Source organism: Cynocephalus volans, chromosome 9 (genome assembly GCF_027409185.1).
Source record: "Cynocephalus volans isolate mCynVol1 chromosome 9, mCynVol1.pri, whole genome shotgun sequence".
NCBI lineage: Eukaryota > Metazoa > Chordata > Mammalia > Dermoptera > Cynocephalidae > Cynocephalus > Cynocephalus volans.
In genome coordinates, this window is record NC_084468.1 from 52,574,122 (window position 1) to 52,596,777 (window position 22,656).

A 22,656-nucleotide genomic window follows, 5' to 3' on the forward strand; every position below is an offset into this window, starting at 1 on the left:
CTGCCCCCATATTACTTCCTCCCATCTACAATGGACCACCAGTTGCCTAGATCCTCTTTTGTTCCGATGTAGTTACTGTGAGTAGGGGAAATTATTGGAAGAAGAAGAGAAAAGTTCTATGAATTCTCCCTTCTACTTATCTCTGTGTAGGAAAGGGAGGAGGAGAGGAAAGTTAACCTACCTAGTGATGGAGAGGACAGTCCTTTCACCTTTTTGAGGAGGAGAATTGGCACCTCGCTCACAGTATATCTTTGTAAGTTCATGAGAGGAGGAGATATGTCCAAAATTAGTTGGAGAGAGAGAGAGAGCAGCTGAAAATTAAGGATTTGGTGAAAATCCATGGAAAATTATTTTATTCCTTTTTCCTCTACTCTTTTGCAGAACTTTTATAGAAAAGTTGAAAGAGCAGTACAATAAACACTCATATACCCCTTTTTCTGAGTTCACATTTAAATTTTTGACACATTTGCTTGTTACTTTTCTGTATGTGTATGTGTGTATATATGTTGCTATATTATTTGCCCTTTTGAAAGTAACTTGCTGACATTATAATACTTAACTCCTAAATCCTCCTGCAGATATGTTTTAAGAACACTCTCTCTACCATTAACACACACAAGATATTTAACTTCGATACAATACTATTATCTACTATGTAATCCATACACAAATTTTCCCAATTGTCGCAATACAATGTTTTTTTTTCAAGAAGGACCCAATCAAGAATCACACATTGCCTTTAGTTGCTATGTCTCATTAGTCTTCTTTATAATCTTTATAATCTTCCTGCCTGTTTTTGTTTTTCAGAAAAAATGACATTTTGTAGAGTCCAGACCATTTGTCCCTAGAATGTGCCATAGTCACAATCTTTCCAGTTTGTGTTCTCATGATTATATGTGGGTTAAACATTTTGGGGAAGAATATCAAGTAGCAGATGCTGTATCTTTCCCATTGCATTAGAAGACCCCTTACTTGGTTGCTAAGTTTGATTGCTTTGTTAAAGTTACATTGCACAGGAACATTGATCTTTTTGTAATTAAAAGGAATCAGTAGGAACACATATGGAAACTTGGTTTTATTAATCTTAATTTCTATATTTGTAATGTGTTTATCCCACCCTTTATTTGTTCCTTAAATAGTTGAGGACTGTCTTTGTGAAAGGCAAAGCTTAAGGTCTGCTTAATAATATAGATAAGTAATCAGCAAAATTAGTCTCTTGTGAGAAATTTGTATAGTTGCAGTAGAGAATGCCGTGTAAACACATGGAAAAGAGCCCTAACTGGGCCTTGAGGGGTCAGGGAAGATGCCCTAGAGAAAGTGACATAACTGTTTTAAGCAAAATGAGAGTGACAGACTTGTGGCAGCTGAAATAAGCCTGGATTTTTTTGGTTTGGCTGATCTTTTTTTTCAGTAAATTTTATATTCTTTAGTACTATTAACATGTTTCCTTTGATTTTTTCCCCCTTGAATTGTAACAGCATTTTTAAGCAGAAAGGAACCTGCAATCTTCTCATAGGCAGCTTGGATCCTCACATTTACAATTTTTAGGTTCTTTATCATGTTCAGTAAATAAGCTTGTCTTAAAATAGCAGCTAGAGATGCATCTCCAATTCTGGTGAGAAAATATGTTAAAAGAAAGAAGTAATCAAGTTTGTGGGGATTAGGTGAGGTCTTCAACCCTCAGAATGGCCCAGAGTTTCACAAGACCTGTAATAATAGGGATGACTGTCCTTTCTTTAATATCATCTCACTTAATCCACAGCATTAAAACAGGTATTGTCATCACAACTTATTATTTCCCCAACTTATAATTCAGGTTCGTAAGAATAAGAATTAAAAATCAGGAGGCTTAGGATCCTGATTCTTTTAAGTAATTGTCTCTGTTCTTTGGCAAATTGTTGAACTGCCTGTTCTCATTATTAATTGGTTAAATGAAACTAATAAAAATGTTTCTGACATACTCTCAGAATTATATTAGGGATTGAATAACAAAATCTATGAAAATCATGTTGAGAATTCTATAGTTTTCTGAAAAGATAATTTAATAATTCACTTTTTTAAACTGTCCTCAAAGCCCTTAAGCTCTTGATCCCAGGGCAGTTAACTCTCAAGGCCCAAACACTTAATTTCTAATAATAAAATAATGTTTTTATTTACCTTTATACAGGTAAACTTTCCATGAAAGAGAGAAGTTTAGGCCAGTGTGCTTTGCCTTTCTTTTAGAAGTAACATATTCTCCCCGCCCCTGCTGCCCCATGAAATTGTCAAATGATAGATTTGGTGCAAGATTGCTAACTACATCTAACTTCCCAATTCTTCAAAATGTTGGTTGTATGGCCATTGTGAATTCTCACAATATCAGTATCACCAAATTCAATTTTAAGTACAATCATAAATCAGTACTAAAAATAGATACTCTCTTTTCATTGATTTGATTTTTCCTCATTAGTGAGATAATTTTAGCATTGACCAAATGAAGGAATTTTTTTAAATGTTTAAACATAATGAATGATTCTACTCACCCAATTTACCCATGCTTAAGAAAGCATAACCAGCCAAGCAATAGAAACAAAAATCTTTTCACCCTAATGTTCTAAAAATATTCTCAATTGCTTATATTGTTCTTGGTAAGAACTAGTTGAGGTGTTTACTAACTGTACTCTATTTGTTCCAGATCACAAAATTTTGCTTTATTTAACATGAAGACAGTTTGGTGATTGTTTTTCTTTTTGCCTGACCTTGCTCATTCTACTGTGTCTAGTAAATAAAGTGATAAAGCTAGAGAACGACTGGACTCTAGAGGAATTAGGCTAGATTTTCCAGAAGAGTTATTTATATAGCTTTGAGATAGGCAATAAGGACAGCTTGTATAAATAAAACTTTAGACTCATTTGAACAAAAATATGGTTGAAATATGAACTAAACTACTTTGCCTATCTTGTTATATAAAAGTCAAGGGACAGCCAATTTGCTCTATTATTACAATGTAGACATTACTAATTAAAGATTTATAGTTTGCTACTTGCTGATTTAAAAATTTGAGTCATGGAACTTTTAAGGTGTTAATTTTTGTTTGAATTTAATACTATATCAAGTTACTGTCTCTGTCTTTAAGCCTGTGAGATAATTGTTCCCAGGTTTTCTGAAACCCCTATTCTGCTTAAAATGCAGTAAATTTTTCCATGAGAATGGAAAAAAGAAAGCCCAATAGCTATCCCCTTCTTCTTTTTTCTGAAATTACTATAGCTAAGAAAACCAAATGAAAAATAATGGAATAAAAATGGGATGTGTGTGTAAGTGCACGTTTGTATTTATGTTTATGTTTATATTGTATTATTTAGTACTTGACAAATAATAGGCACCCAATGAATATTCTTAGAATGAATCTACCAAAATTTTATTGGGTATTTTTGCCCTGGTCCAGTCTCTACTGTCTGGTTTTTATAATCTCGGTGTGAAAAATTACTTTCTCTTTTAAGACTAATTTAATTTGTTTCTAACTTAGATCTTTTTTTTTTTTGGCGGCTGGCCAGGATAGGGATCTGAACCCTTAACCTTGGTGTGCTCTAACCAACTGAGTATCTGGCCTGTGCTAGTTTAAAACTTTTCCTTCTCTCTGTGGGGAATTTCTTTTTTCTTACATGCCAAAGAAATGACTCTGAGAAAAGAGTAATAAAATTATATAAATACACATATCTTGGTAACTCAAGTCTGCCATTTCTATGGTTCCCTTTCCTTTCACTTCACTTCCTCTATCCCACATCACCCAACTTCTTTAAGAAGTACTTTCAAAAGTTTTGTGTGTGTGTTTAATAAAAACAAACAGGAAAAATTAGCTATTTTATCTGAGAATCAAGAAATTTGCTGAATGATTGCCAGCAAACATTGTATTTACAAAACCTCTGGGTTTAATCATTGCATTCAAAGAGTAATTAGGATATTTTTATTTGTGAAAGCCTGGCTCTGTCCAGTTCTAAGGAACTAAGTGTGATTGGTCACAAAAGGGAATACAGGCAAGGATTTGTGGTCCCTCCCACTGTTAGTGAAGTTGTTAAGATCATGGAGTATTTCGCTACCAGTTTTAGAGATCCAATTTGGAAACAGCCCTGCCAGACCAAAAATATAGTTAATATATAATAAATAAGTATGCATATATATGTTATTATTATCTAACAGGGTGACAATTAGTAGTATTTAATAGGGCTAATAGTGTGAAAAATATAATATTTTTATAATGTGTTTTCTGCCTTATGATATAGCAGTTTAATGGCTTTTTAAGTCTTTATTGGATATTTATATTTTTAGACTTTATTATTGTTTATTAAATTTATTTTTATTTATTGAAACATAATTGATTATACATATCTGTGGGGTACAGTGTTGAATATCAATTCCTGTATGCAATATGTGATGATCAAATTGGGATAGTTAGTATTTGAACATTACACAGTTTAATCAGTTTTAGTGGCCTTTTATCAATTTCTCCTTAAACTGTTCTCCCCTTCTCCCTTTCCCACCTTTGGTGGCCTCATTTCTGTTCTCTGCTTTTGAAAGTTCAACAAATTATTTTATCTTTTTTTTTCTTTCTTTATTATTTGTTTTTTTTTTTTTTTTTTTAGCTCCCACCCACTTATGAGTGAGGACATGAGGTATTTCTCTTTCTATGTCTGGCTTATTTTACTTAACATAATTTTCTCCAAGCTTATCCATGTTGCTGTGAATGGGAGAATTTCATTCTTTTTTATGGTTGAGTAAATATAACACATTGAGTAAACATACCACATTTTCCTTGTCCAATCATCTGTTGATGGACATTCAGGTTGGTTCCAACTCTTGGCTGTTGCAAAGAGAGATGTGATAAACATGGGAGTTCAGGTATCCCTTAGACATGATGATATTCATTCCTTTGAGTATATACCCAGTAGTGGGCTTGCTGGATTGTATAGCAGTTCTATCTGTAGTTGTTTGAGGAACCTCCATGCTGTTTTCCATAATGGCTCTACAAATTTACTGTCCCACCAACAGTGCAGAAGAGTTCCCCTTTCTCTGCATCCTCACCAGCATTTGTTGTTATTCTTTGTTTTTTTGATAATTGCCAGTCTAACTGGGGTGAGATGATATCTCAATAGGGTTTTGATTTGCATTTTTCTTATGCTGGCTTAGTGATGTTGAGCATTTTTTTCAGGTGTCTGTTGGCCATTTTTCTATATCCTCCTTTGAAAAATGCCTGTTCATCTCCTTTGCTCCTTTTAATTGAGTTAATGTTTTTGTAACTGTTAAGTTGTTTGAGTTCCTTGTATATTTTGGATATTAATTCCTTGTCAAATGCGTAGTTTGTAAATATTTTCTTCCATTCTGTAGGTTGTCTTTTCACTCTTTTATTTCTTTCCTTTGCTATGCAGAAACTTTTTAGTTTGATATAATTCTATTTGTTTATTTTTTCTTTTATTGTCTGTGCTTTTGGGGTCTTTGCCCAGTCCTCCTTCCTGTTTCCCCTGTATTTTCTTCTAGGAGTTTTAAAATTTCAGGTCTTATACAAGTCTTTAATTGAGTTGATTTTGGTATATGGTGAGAGGTACAGATCTAGTTTCATTCTTCTACATAAGGATGTCCAGTTTTCCCAGCACCATTTATCGAAGAGGTAGTCTTTTCACCAATGCATGTATTGTATATTTTTAAGATACATAAGTGTAAGGTTTTTTTTAAAAGCATAGGTGAATACAAAATAGTAATTATACAAATACATATTTTATAAAATAATGATGACATGTTTCTGTTTGGCTTTTTTCTTTTCATTTTTGTAGAGTTAAAACTGAAGGCAAAAGTAAAATTCACTTTGACTTGCAGTTCTGCTCTTATTAAGCCCACATTACATTGATTCCTTGTGTCAGTTTAAGCTAAATATCTTCTTAAAAAATGTTTGAGCATGGAAGACTTAGGATTTTACTTAATAGCTTTTTAAAATAGCCTTTTAGATGTATAGGAATTTGTTTCCATTTCTCCACAAATATCCATTCACTTGATATCTACAGGCTTGTTTTGGTAGACCAGCTATTGATTGAGTTCTTTGAACCTATGAATTCATCATATAGGTTGTCCATGTTCAAGATGTCCATTGTTTTAAAACTACTTCCTAGCACATTTGGATGTCAACATATAAATTAAAAGACTATCAGTGATAATAGTTTATGAAATTGAGGTTAGATTCTGAATAAGTTATGGCTTTAGTAAAGAAATGAGGAATTCTTGTTTATCATGACTGCCCTTTTCTGGTGACATGTTTTGGAAGCAGTCTTAAATCCCCCAATTGAGTCATTTTTTTCACTGTATGAGTTTTTGTCCTAACCTATACAGAACTTCAAACAAGTCAGGTATTCTTTTAGCTTCTTTAGAGACCGTTAGACAGTTTTGGAGAAACATAGTATAAATTTCTGTTTTACTGTAATTTTTTTTTCTCTATTCATTCTTATCTATCATGTATTTCAGAATTAGAGAAAGACCTTCTTTTAGCCCCGCACTTTTTTGAATATAATTTTAATATAAGGCCAATATTTTAGCACCTTTTTTTATAGTCAGCCACATGTAAGCACGTCTCAGGAGACTATCTCCAGTTTCTAGAAAGTCAAAAAAAGTGCTTTTGCACTTAATTTTGTGCTTTCGCTCTTAATTTTGAAAAAAATAGAAAATTGTTCAAAAAATTTTATTTAGAAACCTCAATATCACAGGTAAACAAATCACAGTAATTTTTATTATTGTTGTATAAAGTTGTGCAGGATATTTAGTAAGAACTGTTTATTTTTTTTTTAAGTAAGAAGCTTATAGACTGAATGAAATCTTACAGAATGACATTTGCATGTCAAATATGCAAATAGATGAGCAAAGTCTACTTTATATCGGGACAAGTTACTAAGTCTTCTGTGTCTTCTGAAGTTTCATTAAAATTTTCATAGAAATTAAGATGATTTGGAAGTCCGTTTTTCAGATCAAAGTATGTAAGAGCTAGACAGAACATTATTTTGTTGCCATTACTCAGTTTATCACTTGATATACTAGAAACAGCATGGTCATTAATAAGATCTGACAGAATCAGCACTACACTAAAATTGGCCAATGTATTGGTTATCAAAATTTCCCCTTTTGTTTACCCACAGTACATGTTAATTACAAATTGAATCAGGAAAAGTAACGATACTCAGGTGCATAGAGTAATTAAGAGAACTAAACAATAATGCATGTTTATTTTTGTGCTATACACAAGCTAATTCAAAAACCAATATTTTCAACAGAGCTTTGATGTCTTTTGGGGGGATATTTAAAAAAAAAAACTTTTGATTGATTTACAAAACTTAACTGTCTCATCCTAGACTTGTGAGATTCAGTCTCCATAGATGCATTCTATTGCCTCGTCTCCCATGCCTAGTCCCACGTGCATTTCCTCATGTTACTAATGAAGTATGCTTTCTTTCTCCCTGTCTTAGTTTCATGCTTCCTTCCATGTATCTTTTAAATAACACAGTTGTTTTAGCCTTCTTTTTCAGTATTGTCACGCTAGCTTTGATATTATTGTTGTACTCATTTTCATCACCAAATGATTTAGAAAACATGGTTATATATTCACAATTAAAAATTAAAGTAGCTAAATCTTGATACAAAACACAACAGTTAATCAACGGGCAAAGTCAAAGACTAGCTCAGGATCACAACATGCGTAAGTTGTATGCTTAAAATCACATCACCCAGAGCAATGCAATAATGGAGGATCCAGTATTAGGAACCACAAATCATGATTACCAACATTAGTAGTGTGGTAAAGTCAGCAGGAGCCACTAAGGAAGGTAGATAAGTGATGCTGAATCCATTCAACTCTGAAAATAGTATTGCTTTCAGCCTCTATTTTCTAAGCTGTCATATGGATTTTGTCCTTTTCTTCCAAACCTTTGCACCCATCTCTGAAATCTGGGGCTTTTCACGTCTTGGAGAGGACTTTCCCAGCATGCGTAAATTTAGTACTAAAATTAGGACAGTACTGAGCAAACCTGGGCAGTTGATTTCCCTACCACTAATCCTGTCTCTACTGCATACTAGTTGAATATTCTAGGGTAAATTACTGTTCTCTGTGCTTCAGTTTATCTGTAAGGTGGAGATAATAATAGTATCAAATCATAATGTTTTTGTAAAATTAAAATGAGGACCCTATAAAATAAATATGCACTTCTAATAAAATCTGACATTTTAAAAGTCATTTGTTAATTATTATTATTAATCACTTAACTCCGAAATGCTGAGGATGAAATTTTTTATCTGCCTAGTTTCATTTTCTGCCTTTACCCTTATCCAAGATACTCATAAATCCTTTTCTTATCTATCACCTGATCATTTCCTTTAAAAATTTCCAGTTCATCACAAATTGCTTTTTGGTTAATCAACTTGAATCTTCCTTCCTCTTTTGTACCTGTATCTGAGTTTAACTCTCAGCTACTTAAAGTTACTTAGTTCCCATCTATTATACTATTTTCTTTTCTTTTTTCTTTGTCATGGTAGTTGCAGACATGGTTCACCAAATATGGTGAATTTTTTTTTCCTTAGTTCAAAGCAAGAAAATCTCAAATAACTTATAGTGTGCTATTCCATGCTTCTGAAACCAAAGATATTTTGCTGAATAATTCTATTGAATCCAAAGGTCAATTAGAAATGTATTTTTTTGTGTGTGTCCTCTTGTATGCTGGTGTTTTTCTTTTAGCAATGAAGGCCTGAAAATATTTAGATTTTTAAAATTTTATACAAATTTGAAAATTATTGGTAGGTTGTCTTAGTTAATTAACTATAAGAGAAAAAGTAAGGAATATAATCATATTGTCCTTCTTACTGGGTTACTCAACTGTGACTTTCAGCCTATTCTGCAAAGGAAATCCTAATTTCTTTAGACCATTGAGCTCTTTACTTTCCTAAGAGCTTGTGGCATGACCTTTTTTTCTGATGACCTGGTTCCCAAGAGTTAGAGCAATGCCAGGATGTAGTATCACAGAGTCCATGACACATTTATCAGAAAATAGGCTTTTCTGAATCCTACTGCCTTCAGTGAAATTCATGATCCAAACCAATACTTTATGTTCATGTGATATGTTAGAAGTAAAGCAAATGCTCATACATTTGCATGAAAAACTCCTATTAGCTATATTACAAATGTTTTCAGAGCACGATGTATTTAAGAAGTAATTTAAAAATCATATTATTGTGCTTCAACAAATCTTGCTCAACATTAAAATAATGCATTGTTATGCAGAAAGTAAAGCAGGTTCTTGATAATTACTGGCCTGCAGTTAATAATTATTATAGGGTGATCATACAATCGGTATCTGAAAAGTGCAACTCTCTAAAAACATATTTTTAAAAAGAAAAAACTAGTCAGAGGAATTCAAAATTAATTCATATAGTTTGTCTTGTCTGGAAACACTTATGCAGTTAAAATGAAAGTATTTTAAAATCTATTTCTCTGTCTTGTTTGCTGACTTGCTTTTCTGACAACATTTAGAAATGTCAAAATTTCTGCGTAAGGTCTTACCATACTCAGACTGAGTTATTTTTAAATCATGAGGCAAAAGTCAAATTTTTCTCTTTAATGTCACATTTCCCTTTTCCATGATTTTGGGTATAGTTTGATGTATTGGTGTATTTGAAAGTTTTACATGGACATAGTGGCTTTCACAAGATGTCATTGTTCAAACCATCTTTTCCACCCCATCACTCACCCTTTTGGGGTATTTGAGTATTTAGTGAGTTATCCATAGTGACAAGACAAAGCAGATTGGGTGAGAAAATAATAAAAGGAAAATCAGAAATTTTATGTGCATTTTACAGAATATTTTGCATTTCAAATATGGATAGAAACTGCATAGGAAGCCTGAAAAATAAATATTGCTTTTATAAAAATTTCTTTCTAGAGAGAATGGAATCATGAAATTTTCTGGAACCATCTTCTGATAAATTACTCTGTCATTCTTTACTGAGGTTTTCTCTCACATCTCCTCATCTCTTAAGAAGCTAAATTTTTTTGAAGTTTTAACTTTTATTTTTTATTTTTATTTTTTTTAGTTTTCCAAGAATTTTTTCCCATAAATTGTACTGTTCTATAGTACAGACCCTGGAATAAAAAAATTAAGTGTAAATATTTGTTTGCTACTTGGTTTGTCTTTTTGTTATAACTTAAGGAAGAATATATGAGTTCCTTCCTGCTTTATTGTTTAAAAGGCATAAATATAATTCTGCAGTAATAAAGGTGGAATTTAGATTCTAAAGTTCAGATCTGCCTTCAGATGCTGTGGGCATTTTGTGGCTTTAATTTATCAGTAGCACAAATATTATTAATGACATAAACTAAACTATTATAAAGTAAAATTAAACAATTCATTACCTACTTGGAATAATGTTTGGTATCCTTAATTAAAGTAACATTAACATTGATTATTATTACAGCTATTTTTTTTTTTCTGGTCTACCCTATACTCATATAATTCATACAGACTTGATTATTTAAATGAAGGTTGTCTTGAAATATGAAAAAATCCAGATGTTTTCAAATTTTAAAAAGGAATAGAAAAGAAATATTGGCTTTCCTTTTGTGTGTATTATTTTAATTACTCATCACAATAACCTGAAGCCTCAGTTATTATATCCCTATGTGGATGAGGCTTCTGATACTCAAAGAGGTTAAGTGGTTCATTCAAGGTAACAATGACTAAAAAGAAGTAACAAAGTTAAATCCAAGTCTTTAAAGTCCAAGAGTTACTTTAAAGTCTTCTTACTTACATCTAATCTTTTCCTCCATTTTTATAATTGCTTGACACCTTGACATTTCAGGATATCTTAAGATATTATGATGTAACAAACTTCTCATTCTCCAGCTCTAATTTTACCTTTTGCTCAAAATTTTAGATCAGGTGATTTAAGAACCAGAGAGTTCCAAGGACTGTACAATGGGCAGCATGATACAACCTGTAGTTTGTAATCTAAGTCTATTGTAGAAGAGTGCAATAAGGAGAGATTAATTTATTTAATCACAAATTTATTGTGCATATCCTCTATAATAGACATTTTTCTAGGAGCTTGGGTATTGGTGATCACAAGAGACAAAACAACTTACTCTCTTGGAGCTTACTTGTAGTAGGAGGCACAGAAAATAAGCAAGAAAAATTAATGACATATATAGTTTAGATAAGCAATAAGGAGAAAATAATGCAAGAAAAGCAATTGAGAGAGTCAGAATGAGGAAAACGTGTTTGTGATTTAAGATAGGGTGACTCAGAAAAACCCTTTGTGAGAAGGTGACATTTAAATGAAGGACAAAATGAAGGTAGCAAGTCAGCCATGCAGGTATCTTCTGGAAGAGCATTCCAGGCCAAGGGAACATCAGATGCAAAGACCCATGGGGCGGAATGTCCCTGACATATTCAAAGAACAGAGAGCTAACTTGGGTGGAGTGAACCGAATGAGGGAGTGAACAGGAAATGATGTTGCGTGGGTGCAGCTCTTACAGGACAGTGTAGGCCTTTGTAAAGACTTTGGTTTTTATTTTCCTTGAGATAGGAGCCATTGGAAACTTTGATCAGAGTGGTGATGTTCCCCGACTTATATTTAAAAACAATCTCTCCACTCTGCTGAATGTAGAGGGAAGAAGAATTAGGGTCAAAATAGGGAGATCAATTAGGTAACTAGTCAAAAAAAATCAGGTGGCTCCAACCAAGTTGGTGCAGTTGAAGTGCTGAGAAGCTGTCGTATTTAGAAGGCAGGTAGAACTACAAAATTTCCTGGTGGATCAAATGTAGTGTGTGAAAGTAATAGAGGAATCAATATGACTCCAAAGTTTTGTCCATAACACCAAAGAATGGAGTCATTATTTACTGAAATGGGGAAAACAAACGGAAGAGCAGGTTTTGGGGGAGGGCAGGACCAAACATGATGAGATCAGAAGCTTAGTTTTGGATATGTAGTATGTGATGCCTTATTAATCATCCAAGTAGTCATTAGATGGATGCCAGAGCTGTACTGACACAAGAAGGTTCAGCTCTAATTGATTTGGTCTCAGAGGAGTGGGAATATAATCATTCAAAACCAAATATTTATCAGGCATTTTTTATGTGTCAAACATAGTACTAGGTGCTGGAATATAATGTTAAGAAGATGGATATAATCCCTGCTCTCAAGATACATAATGGTATATAGTTTGTGTTATCAGTGATTAAGTTATATAGCGCTTACAGACATGGAATCATGGAAAAAGGAATACTCCGTCCATTATCACATTGTTACAACTCTACCTAGAAGTTTTATTCAATTGGCCGTCCTCTTGAGGGGAGTTTGGTTTTTATTCGTGCACTGGCCTCCTGGAAGTTCTATGATGGCAGACTATTATAAATAACTCTTTTTCTACTTACATCCTTATTAGTATTTAATGTCCACTGTTCTTTTATTTTCATCTTACTGATAAAATCCCAGTGTTGTGTTGTATTGGGTGGGTATTGCTATCCAGTTGCACACAGATGTAAATGGTTAGTGTTGATGTTTTCTGAGCCAAACAGTCATACCTGAAAGGTGAATTAATGACTAAGCTTTTTTCTTCTGTGTTTCAGTGTTGTGTACTTTTGCTACTAATGTTTTAAAACCTGGTATTTTTTTCTTAATAACTCTGCGTGGGGTTTTTGAAGGGCCTACTCAGGCACTGAGTAAAGTAAATACGTTTCTAATAACACAGCTACCCAGACAAAGATGACAGTTTTTTGGTTTCTTCTCCTTTTTCTTTTTTCTTTTCTTTTAGTGTTTTAGGTCTTTGGGATACATTTGAGGAAGTATTATACCTGCCTTTTTTCCCATTATGGAAGACTGCTGTGCTGAACATTGGTGCTTGATACTCAATCACAGCATCTTTCCTTTGAGTCAAAGGAGAGCAAAGAGCCCTCTGTTCGGGGAACCGGGCAGCACTAACCGCTCTTCACTCTCAAATAGTAAAAGTAATTTAAGCTACCAGAGACCCAGCACTGCTTAGTAGTACCCCCTGCAGAACAAAGCAGTTAAAGCAACATTTCATGTGGTTTTCTTTCATGATCTGAGCTCCTTCCGAGAAATAGAGAGAGAGTTATGCAGAAATATTTCCAAACTGTTTCATTGACAGTGTTCTAGCAGAGGTCTGCATCAAATAACAACTGCGAAGCCACGTCTAGCAGTATTAGAAATGCTGTGATTCGGGTTACGGCATGGCGGCTCACTTCTTAGTATTTTCACATTCAGAATAATCTTTGAAAATGTGAAGTTTGAAAAAAGAAATAAAAATAGATAAGGAGGATATTTGTATATTTTTTAAGATAGGCAAACTTCGTATGAAAATTAAATGTGGCAACTCCCATCCTAAAACAAAAATCAATATGTATAATCTACATAGTTGAAAAGGTGTCAGTGAGAAACATATCATCTTGTTGTCAACTCAGAGTTTTCCTATGCATTGTGTTTAAACTTTTACTACTTATCCATATGTCCATAAAATTCAACCTTATTGAGTTGTGTCTTTTAAAATTTTACATGAATGGTATCACACTGTGTACATCCTTTTGCTACTTGCATTTTAAAAATCTAATACTAGGGCCGAGCCCGTGGCACACTTGGTAGAGTGCGGCGCTGGGAGCGCTGCGACGCTCCCGCCGCGGGTTCGGATCCTATATAGGACTGGCCGGTGCACTCACTGGCTGAGTGCCGGTCACGGAAAGGACAAAAAAAAAAAAAAAAAAAAAAAAAAAAAAAAAAACTAACACTAAATTTCTGTGTAGTATCCATGTTTGTAACTGTAAATCAAATATACTGATTTCCACTATTCTTTAGAATATCGTTGCATAAATTAACCTTTATTTATTCATTACTGTGCTGATGGAAGTAAGGTATTTAGGGCTTTTCCAGAAACCTAGAAGCCAAAGAGGAATTGATAATGATAGACAGTTTCTCAACTCTGCTTCCACATTTTGGCACACTGATGTTTTAGATCACTATAAATTCTAAAGCCTCACAGAAGTTGTTTGGGTGGAGGCAGTCTACCATCGGGTGGAAATAGAGCTTCAAATCTTAGAACAAGGACAGAAATGAAATAGTGGACAGACCAAGGAACATGGCAAATACGGAGCTCATAAGACAATTTTAACAGAGCCGAAAAATATAGTTTCAGTACAGTTTTCATGAACTTTTTATCATTTCTTAGCTTTTCTATCTGATTTATGCTGCTATTTGGTATAGTAATTCTGAATACATATTTTCTGTCTATGTATAAAAGGCTCTATTCATGCAAAACCCTTTAAGGATCAAAATTCTTGATCTTGTTAAGCCATTTGATATGAATATAAATCCAATGAATGTCCTCATTCTTTTAGATCATCTCACTAAATAAATCGTACACGCATGTGGCTATCCATCAGACTTAACTGAGGATCTTTATAAAAATATGTACTTTTATGAACTGAACCTTGGAAATTATGATAAAATATTTATAGGACAATGGAATTGTATTTTTTATAAAAAAAATCTTAGGTGATTCAAAAATCAATTGAGACATCGAATAGAGTATTCCCTGGCAGGAGTTGTTTGAAAATTAGTCTAAGAAAGTGATACAGTTAAAAAAAAATGTACTTTTCCCTTGAAATGTTTGGCCAGTGTTACATTGATCCGCTTCAACTATCTATATCCAGAAAATATATGTAGCTAAGAAAGGAACAAGCATTATTGACATCTCTAAATGTCAAACTGATGTGCACCTTAGAGAAAAGATAAGTTACTTTATCTATGAAATAGGAAACCCAATCAATTAAGTTATTTTCTTCATTGTGGGCATGGAGGATATTTTGTGCATTATTAAAATCATGCTTCCTCAATCCAGGCCCTTATAAAACTTTATAATTGGTTATTCATATTTGCAACTTATGACTTTTTTGTTGTGTTTCCAGCACAGTGATGCAGTCCATGACCTGCTTCTGGATGTGATCACATGGGTTGGAATTTTGCTGTCCCTTGTTTGTCTCCTGATTTGCATCTTCACATTTTGCTTTTTCCGTGGGCTCCAGAGTGACCGTAACACCATCCACAAGAACCTCTGCATCAGCCTTTTTGTAGCAGAGCTGCTCTTCCTGATTGGGATCAACCGGACTGACCAACCAGTAAGCATCTTGCATTGACATTAGAAAGGAATCTTTTCACTTCCAGCTTTCCAGTTCTGCCAATAGTGGGAGTATTCATGTTTGAAAGTATCTTCTCTTCCAGTTGTCTAAGATAGATACTAATTTCAGATCTTATTCAGTTTTTTGGGTTTCAAGTTCTATTGTCATAAAGAAGCAATGAATGTTATGAATGAGGTGTACAGTTTTTTTTTTTAATAAACTTTATTTGTTAAAAACTTTGTTAAAGCGCTTTTTGGTTTAGAGAAAAATTGGTAGAAAAGTACAGAGATTTCACAAATAACCTCTGCCCCTACACATGCCTACCCATCATCATCTCCCACCAGAGTGGTACGTTTGTTACAATTGATGAACCTACACTGACACATTGTTATTACCCAATACCAACGGTTTACATTAGGGTTCACTCCAGGTGTTGCACATTCTATGGGTTTGAACAAATGTATAATGGTACATATCTATCCTTATAGTATCATACAGAATATTTTCTCTCCCCTGAAAATCTGTGCTTTGCCTATTCCTCCTGCTTTCCCCTAACCCATAGCAACCACTGCTTTTTTGTTTTGTTTTGTTTACTGTCTCTGTGGTATTGCCTTTTCCAGAATGTCATGTAGTTGAAATCATACAGTATATGTAGCTTTTCCAGAATAGCTTCTTTCACATAGTTATATATATATTTGTTTCCTCCATGTCTTTTCATAGTTTGATAACTCATTTCTTTTTAGCACTGAAAAGAATTCCATTATTTGGATGTACCACAGTTTATTTATTCATTCACCTACTGAAGGCTATCTTGGCTGCTTCCCAGTTTTGGCAATGATGAATAAGGCTGCTATAAACATCCATGTGAGGTTTTTGTTTGGACAAAAGTTTTCAGTCCCTTTGGGTAAATACCAAGGAGCATGATTGCTGGATTGTATGGTAAGAGTATGTTTAGTTTTGTAGGAAACACCAAGCTGTCTTCCAAAGTGGTTGTACCATTTTACCTTCCCACCAACAATGAACAAGATATACGTTTCTTCAGAAATTATTTCAAAGATTTGTCTTTCTAAAGAACTGCAAATCATCATGATTTTTTTTCTTTACTTTTTGAATTACAGAGCTGAATATTGAGGAAAGTTTAATAAAACATCTGGAAGAATGGAGAAATGTCTTTTCTAACAGATATAATTACTATTTTTTGAAGTTTATAATATACCTTAAAGAAACAGTGGATATTATATTAAAGTCTGCATGTCAAAAAGTGTTTTTCTAACTGACATATTTTGGAAAATAGTACAAACTGCAGGTCATTTTTAGAATAAATAAACTCTTCACAAATTTTGATTGGCACTTTGTATTTGCTTGAATTCTGTTCACATCTTTAAGTGCCGACTTTATACTTTACTACAACCTATATTGAATCATATCAAGGAAAGGAGGAAGAGAGGAACTGAAAGAAATGAAAAAAAAGCAATAGCAGTAGCCAACTCTTCTTGATAAAACCAAATGAAAATATAAATACTAGATAATTTATAATCTATTAAACAGACTTTATGGCCACTTATTTTTATGAGACCCTTTCTATTTACTTACAATTCATGCATATGGTTTAAGTTTGTTCTCATGACTAAAACTGCAAATGAAAAGAAATCTTTCATTTTTTAGAAGGCTTGTAAGCGTAATAAGTAATTCATTCACTAATACTCTTCTCTAGTATGTGTCCATATGTATGGAATACTTTATAGTAAAAATGCAATTGGATTCATGTTCATGATTACACATTCATGATTAATGACTATAAGGGATACAATTATGGTGATTATATTTTTAATTGGCTATCATATAATGTGACAGCTTTTTCCATAAAGGCATGCATATGAATAAGCAATCAAAGTGCACATTTATTTCCCTCAAAAAGTAGAGCCTTATAATAACAAAAATTAATAGGCGAAATTTTAACTCTAAAAAGCAAGAAATAGAAATTCATGTCATTCTCTAAGAAGATAGCATTTTATTCTCTCATTAACCTGCAATTCAAATACTGTATGATTTCTTTTCATTTAGAAAACTTATTTTTGTTTCCTAGCGTTACATATATAGTATGATAGACTTCCTCAAACATTGCATACTGTACAAAACTAACTTCTGATAAGTAACTTAAAGAATGATGATTGACTTGCAAAATGTGGGTAGAGTGCAGCTCAGCCTCACTTGTCTTAACTCTTGCTACTAATGTCCTCTTTTGCATCCCACATAGGGTTTCCTGAAATCCCATTGATTTCTGTCTAATCCCTCAGACATTTGACTTCCTCATCTCTCCTTCATTGTCATCTCTCTAACCCAGTGAAATTGACCTGCCCTTTGTCTCATTTCTTAAAGGTCATACTCATCAATGAATCCATACCTATAAGTTTGTTGACATTTTCTAGTACAAGCTATAGATTTTAGTCAGAACTTCTTGTAAAAAAAGGAAGAATCCAATATGAGAATTTCAAGACCTGATGTAAGAATAGGAAATTAATAGATGGTCAGCTGAAACTTGTAGTACCTTAGAAAAATAAGGGTTGGCTGCCTTTTTTGACCAAGCTTGTCTAGACCAATATTTAGAACAATACAAACCAGAGAAATAAAGCACTTCTGGAACACTTTATTTTAACCAGATCCATTTTTATACGTGTGCAGCATGAACTTTCCAATGCCACCTAAAATTCTTTCTGAAACAAGGTAGATAAGAAATAAACAAGCAAATAATAATTAATTAATAATCTCATTATAAAAGACTGCAATTAATTATACTATTTAATATCAGGAGCTTTTACTCCCCTTGGTTTAAATGTTTATCTTTCATTGACAATTAAATAACTTGCTATTTTAGTACACGCATGATTATGAACAGGAGAAAAAAATTCCTGAGATCTATTTTTACATCTTTAGACTAATCTCAGTGGTAATTATCAATAGACTCTTATTAGAATTTTTTCCTAAATGTTATAATTTTTGCTTATTGGAATGCTATGCTGTCAACCATAAGCTATTATTAATGTTAAATACAATTTTCAAAGATAGGTCGTTTTTAATTAGTTTTTCATATCTATATTTTAGGACTCTCATCTAGATTATCGTTTTGTAGACCTATTTTATTACGGCAGTCTTGATAAATTTTTATTTTAATTTTATGACAGTTGACAGATATTCCATGTGGTAGTTATTTGACTGAGTCATTTGTTTCTTTTCCTAGATTGCCTGTGCTGTTTTTGCTGCCCTCTTACATTTCTTCTTTTTGGCTGCCTTCACCTGGATGTTCCTGGAGGGAGTGCAGCTCTACATCATGCTGGTGGAGGTTTTTGAGAGTGAACATTCACGAAGAAAATACTTTTATCTGGTTGGCTATGGGATGCCTGCACTCATTGTGGCTGTGTCTGCTGCAGTAGACTACAGGAGTTATGGAACAGATAAAGTGTAAGTTTGTTTCCTTCCTTCTTTTCATTCTTTTTAAATCTGTTTGAAATAAAAGCTTTGGAGTTTCTTGGAAGTTTTTATATTACTTCACAGCAATAAATGAAGAAACTGGAGAAGCAAATGCATAGAATTCAATCCATGATTCTACATTTATTATGAAGTAAACAGAAAAAAACATGCTTGAGACTCAGTCTGATGTTATTTTGAGACAGAATAATGTTTTCACATCTACATCAAAACCTTGAGTAATTATAAACAGGTGATAATTTTAATATTTTTCAGAGTATTGAGGCATTTGTCAAATGAAGAAATAGATGTATTCAAGTTGCATATTATCAGAGGACAGGTGCCATCCATGACATTGGCGGCTTCTCTTCATCCTGACATGTCAGTTCTAGTCACTGGGAAGTCGATAGGAGCAGGGGCAGTTTCTGTCTTTCCTTTTTTTTTTTTTTCTTTTTTCTCCTAGATGGGTGTTGAGGTATGGTGATGGATTTTATCTTCAACATAACTTTAAATTTTTAAGACATACATATAGAGATATCCAGCATATTGGAAAGGAGTTTAGTTACATTTTTTTAACTTATTTAAATGTAACAGCTGAGAACCTGAGAATGAATAAAAGTTTGAATAGAAGAAGATTAGAAAGAAGACCGTGATAGATCTCTGATATATGCCCACATTTAGGACATAGACTGAGGAGAGAAAATGAAAGTAGAAAAAGAAAAGAGGTAAGCAGAGCCTCAGAAAGAGAACCAAAAGATTCGGGGTCAAGGAAAGGAAGAAGAAAGTTTGAAGGCGGTGTTTCAAGATATTATCAGTGGAATTTTATGTCAAAGATAATTCAAATAGGATAAGCACTGAGGAAAAAAATCATTTGACCTTTGCAACAGCTGTTTTGATAGGGTTCTGGAAGCTGAAGCCAAATTGGAAGATATCAAGAGATAAGTTAGCAGTAAGAAAGTAGTGTCTTCAGGTTTTATTTGTACCCTGAAGTAATTTGACAGTAGTGAAAATATTAACTTATGTGATGACAATAATGAAGGAGGATTTTAAAAGATGAAGTCTTAAGCATGTCCAGCGTGAGAAGAATGAAGTTTGTAAGAGGAGGTTAATGAAAACAAAAATACCTTATGCCTCTTTTCTATTGTATATAAATGGGCTGAAAGAAAAGGAAAGGTCCTAGGGGGGAAGAAAGACATAAGAATAAACACAAGGTTAGGAAAACCTTGATTTAGTACTGAAAGTAGCCTTAGAATTCACCAAGTCCATAGCATTAATTTTACAGGTGAGAAAATCAAGGACTCTGTAAATTAATTGCCTTGTTCATGGTTATAGAGCTAGACTGTGGCAGATGTGTGATAAACCAAGCCAAGTTTATTTCAAATAAATGAGGACTTTTGTTTAAATGGGAAAATGATCTTTCTGTCTTGATGTGAATATGAAGGAAAGAACAGGGAAGGTAAATTTTGAAGCAGAGAAACTTTTCCATCAAGCAGGAGATGCTGATTTCTGTTGAGTGAATAGTTGAGGTCATGTTAAGAGGACCAGAGATTCGAAAAGCTTTGAAATGAGCACTATGGAAAATGTGTTAAGGAGCCAATTAGACACTAATAAAAAGATTTCCAAGCAGCAGTGAAGGCTCAGATGAGGTTAGATAAGATCAATTTGTACAGAAGTTAATAAGCCAAATTTCATGACTTTTTCTACCAGCAATCAGCAGTCTGAAGATGCTGGCAGTAAAGCAGCTTGCTTCCCAGAAGGGAGGATTCCTAAGGAGGGAGCAACAAGATGCCAGAGTTATTGGGAGCATAGTTAAAATAGCATATGTGTTGGTGCCTAGGCACCAATGATACAATTAAAAGACTGTCTAATTTCTGTTGAGTTTTTTTCTTGAGTGCTGTGATAGGCTACATAAAGCCATTTGTCTATGTAACTAATAGCAATTATTTTTTAATCTAATCTTTGTGAATTGTAGTCAAATCTGATTTTAATCCGTGGATCTCAGTGACAACTGCAGAACAAACCTGAATAGAAAAAAAAAAAAAATTATCTGAGGTTGCCCCTAAAGACATCTTAGGGGAGAGGCATTAGATTGAGCATAGGGTTGTTTTGTTTGTTTTGTGTTTTGTTTTTTTAAATAACACCTTCACTGACATATTTCATATACCATAAAAATCATTCTTTTAAAGTAAACATTTCAATTATTTTTAGTATATTTACAGTGTTGCACACTCATCACCACTAATTTTAGAATTTTTTTATCAACCTAAAAAGAAACCCATTAGCAGCCATTACCTCTAGATCATAAGATTTTACATTTTGATTAATGCATTTTTCTCCTAAGAAATTAAGTTGAGTAATATAGTTATTTGTGACTTTACATTTCAAATTTCATTCTTAGGTAATTGAATTTTGCTCTCCTGAAGTTCCTGATTTGCTTTTGTTTTGTTTTATGTTGACTTTTTTCTCCTTTGCTATTTGCAAATTTTCCTGTTACTGAACTGATGCAATTTGTTTGCTTTGCATTTTAGTCATTTGTTTTGAGACAGGTGTCATTTTCTGGATAGTAGAAGTGTGTCTTTTCTTAAAATCAATAGTATGTAGTCTCCTGTGACTTTGTTAAAGCTTTGGCCATCATTGCTTTAATTTCCTGTACCATAACTGGAAGCTCTCATTTACTGACGTTATTACCATGTGGGAACAGAGCCTAATTTATTTCCCAGGCACTGATTTAAAACAAGCCTTAATAACAGTTCAGTTTTGCAATTATGATTTTTCCCATCACAAAGCATAACATAACATATCAAGAAAATGGAGGTTAGATGAAAGAGAGTGAGAAAAGGACAGGGAAGTTGTCATGAAAATTCTACCATAGGCAAGCATAGAGTATTTTAGTATCTCCTTTGTACATTTTAAATAAGTTTTCCACAGAATACATGGAAAAAATGATTAACTTCTACCCTTTGGGAATTCATCCACCACAATATCTACACATTGCTGTTTTACCCATTGAAGAAGCAGGTGTTGAAAAGAGAGCCATGATTCAGTCATTGGTGTTTGAGAAGCTGAAATGAACGGATCATGTTTCCATCGGGGCTTTTAATCAAGACATCATCTCAAAGGAAAATATAAGCAATGAATTTTTACACAACTTGGAGGATTTCTGCATATAGAATTACAGATCTTGTTCTTTATTATCAAATCTGTTTTTGTTGTTACAGTTTCTGTTATTCGTTGCTTTTGTTTTATTTCATATGGCATTTCCCACTCCCAGCTCATCAAGTGACTCTTTTTCATGTGACTCTGCTGTCTCATTGTTTGGTTTTTCGCTAATGTTACCTTCCTATATACTATATTGATTTTTTAAAAAAATACAAATAGATATAGTCTACAATCTAAAATAAACTGGAATTAGCCAGAATTCAGAGAAATATTGTCCACTATTTTATTAAGCTCAATATAGTAAATTTTTATTTCCTGGAGTCTTTTTCCACTAATTTTTAAAACTTCATGATTCCTAAATTTTTACTCCTCAGTCTCACCCACTTAGAGTTGACATGAGATTATCAACTAGAATAAAACCATAGAATGTATACTATAGTAATCCAAATAATAGACATTTTCCTTTTTTCTCCTCTTAATGTATTTATTTTACTATACTAACAATGAGGTTTTATTTCTAAAACCTTTAATAATAATAATAATAATAGCTTACATTTATAAAAAGTAGAGAGTCATATCAATTGTAAAAAATAAAATTAGAGATAAAATTGTTTTCATAAGTTAAGCAAATGTTATTTTGATACAGATAGAAGTAATTCCATCTGGCTGATGGATTATGATGTGTTTTTTTATGAAATGTTATTAGGGCTGTTGAATTTATTACTGTGTACAAAACACATACTCACACACAAGTCATACTCAATTTGATTTTGAGAAGTTGCTTAGTTTGCCTTCAATTTGTAATGCTTGTAAGAGAGTCATTATTTTCTGATGTTTGTTTAGTGAA

At 33.1% G+C, this 22,656-nt stretch overlaps 1 protein-coding gene across 18 annotated transcripts in view; it reads left to right on the top strand.

The window, feature by feature from the left end:
- The window catches only part of ADGRL3 (adhesion G protein-coupled receptor L3), a 491,846-nt gene that overhangs the window by 395,669 nt on the left and 73,521 nt on the right, over positions 1–22,656 (top strand). For 17 of the 18 annotated variants that reach the window (XM_063108120.1, XM_063108118.1, XM_063108117.1 and 14 more), the window contains 2 exons: positions 14,976–15,185; positions 18,424–18,644. In XM_063108120.1, the coding sequence (XP_062964190.1) occupies positions 14,976–15,185; positions 18,424–18,644 (431 nt within the window). The remainder of the gene's footprint in view (positions 1–14,975; positions 15,186–18,423; positions 18,645–22,656) is intronic. The other variant, XM_063108132.1, reaches the window with a different exon arrangement.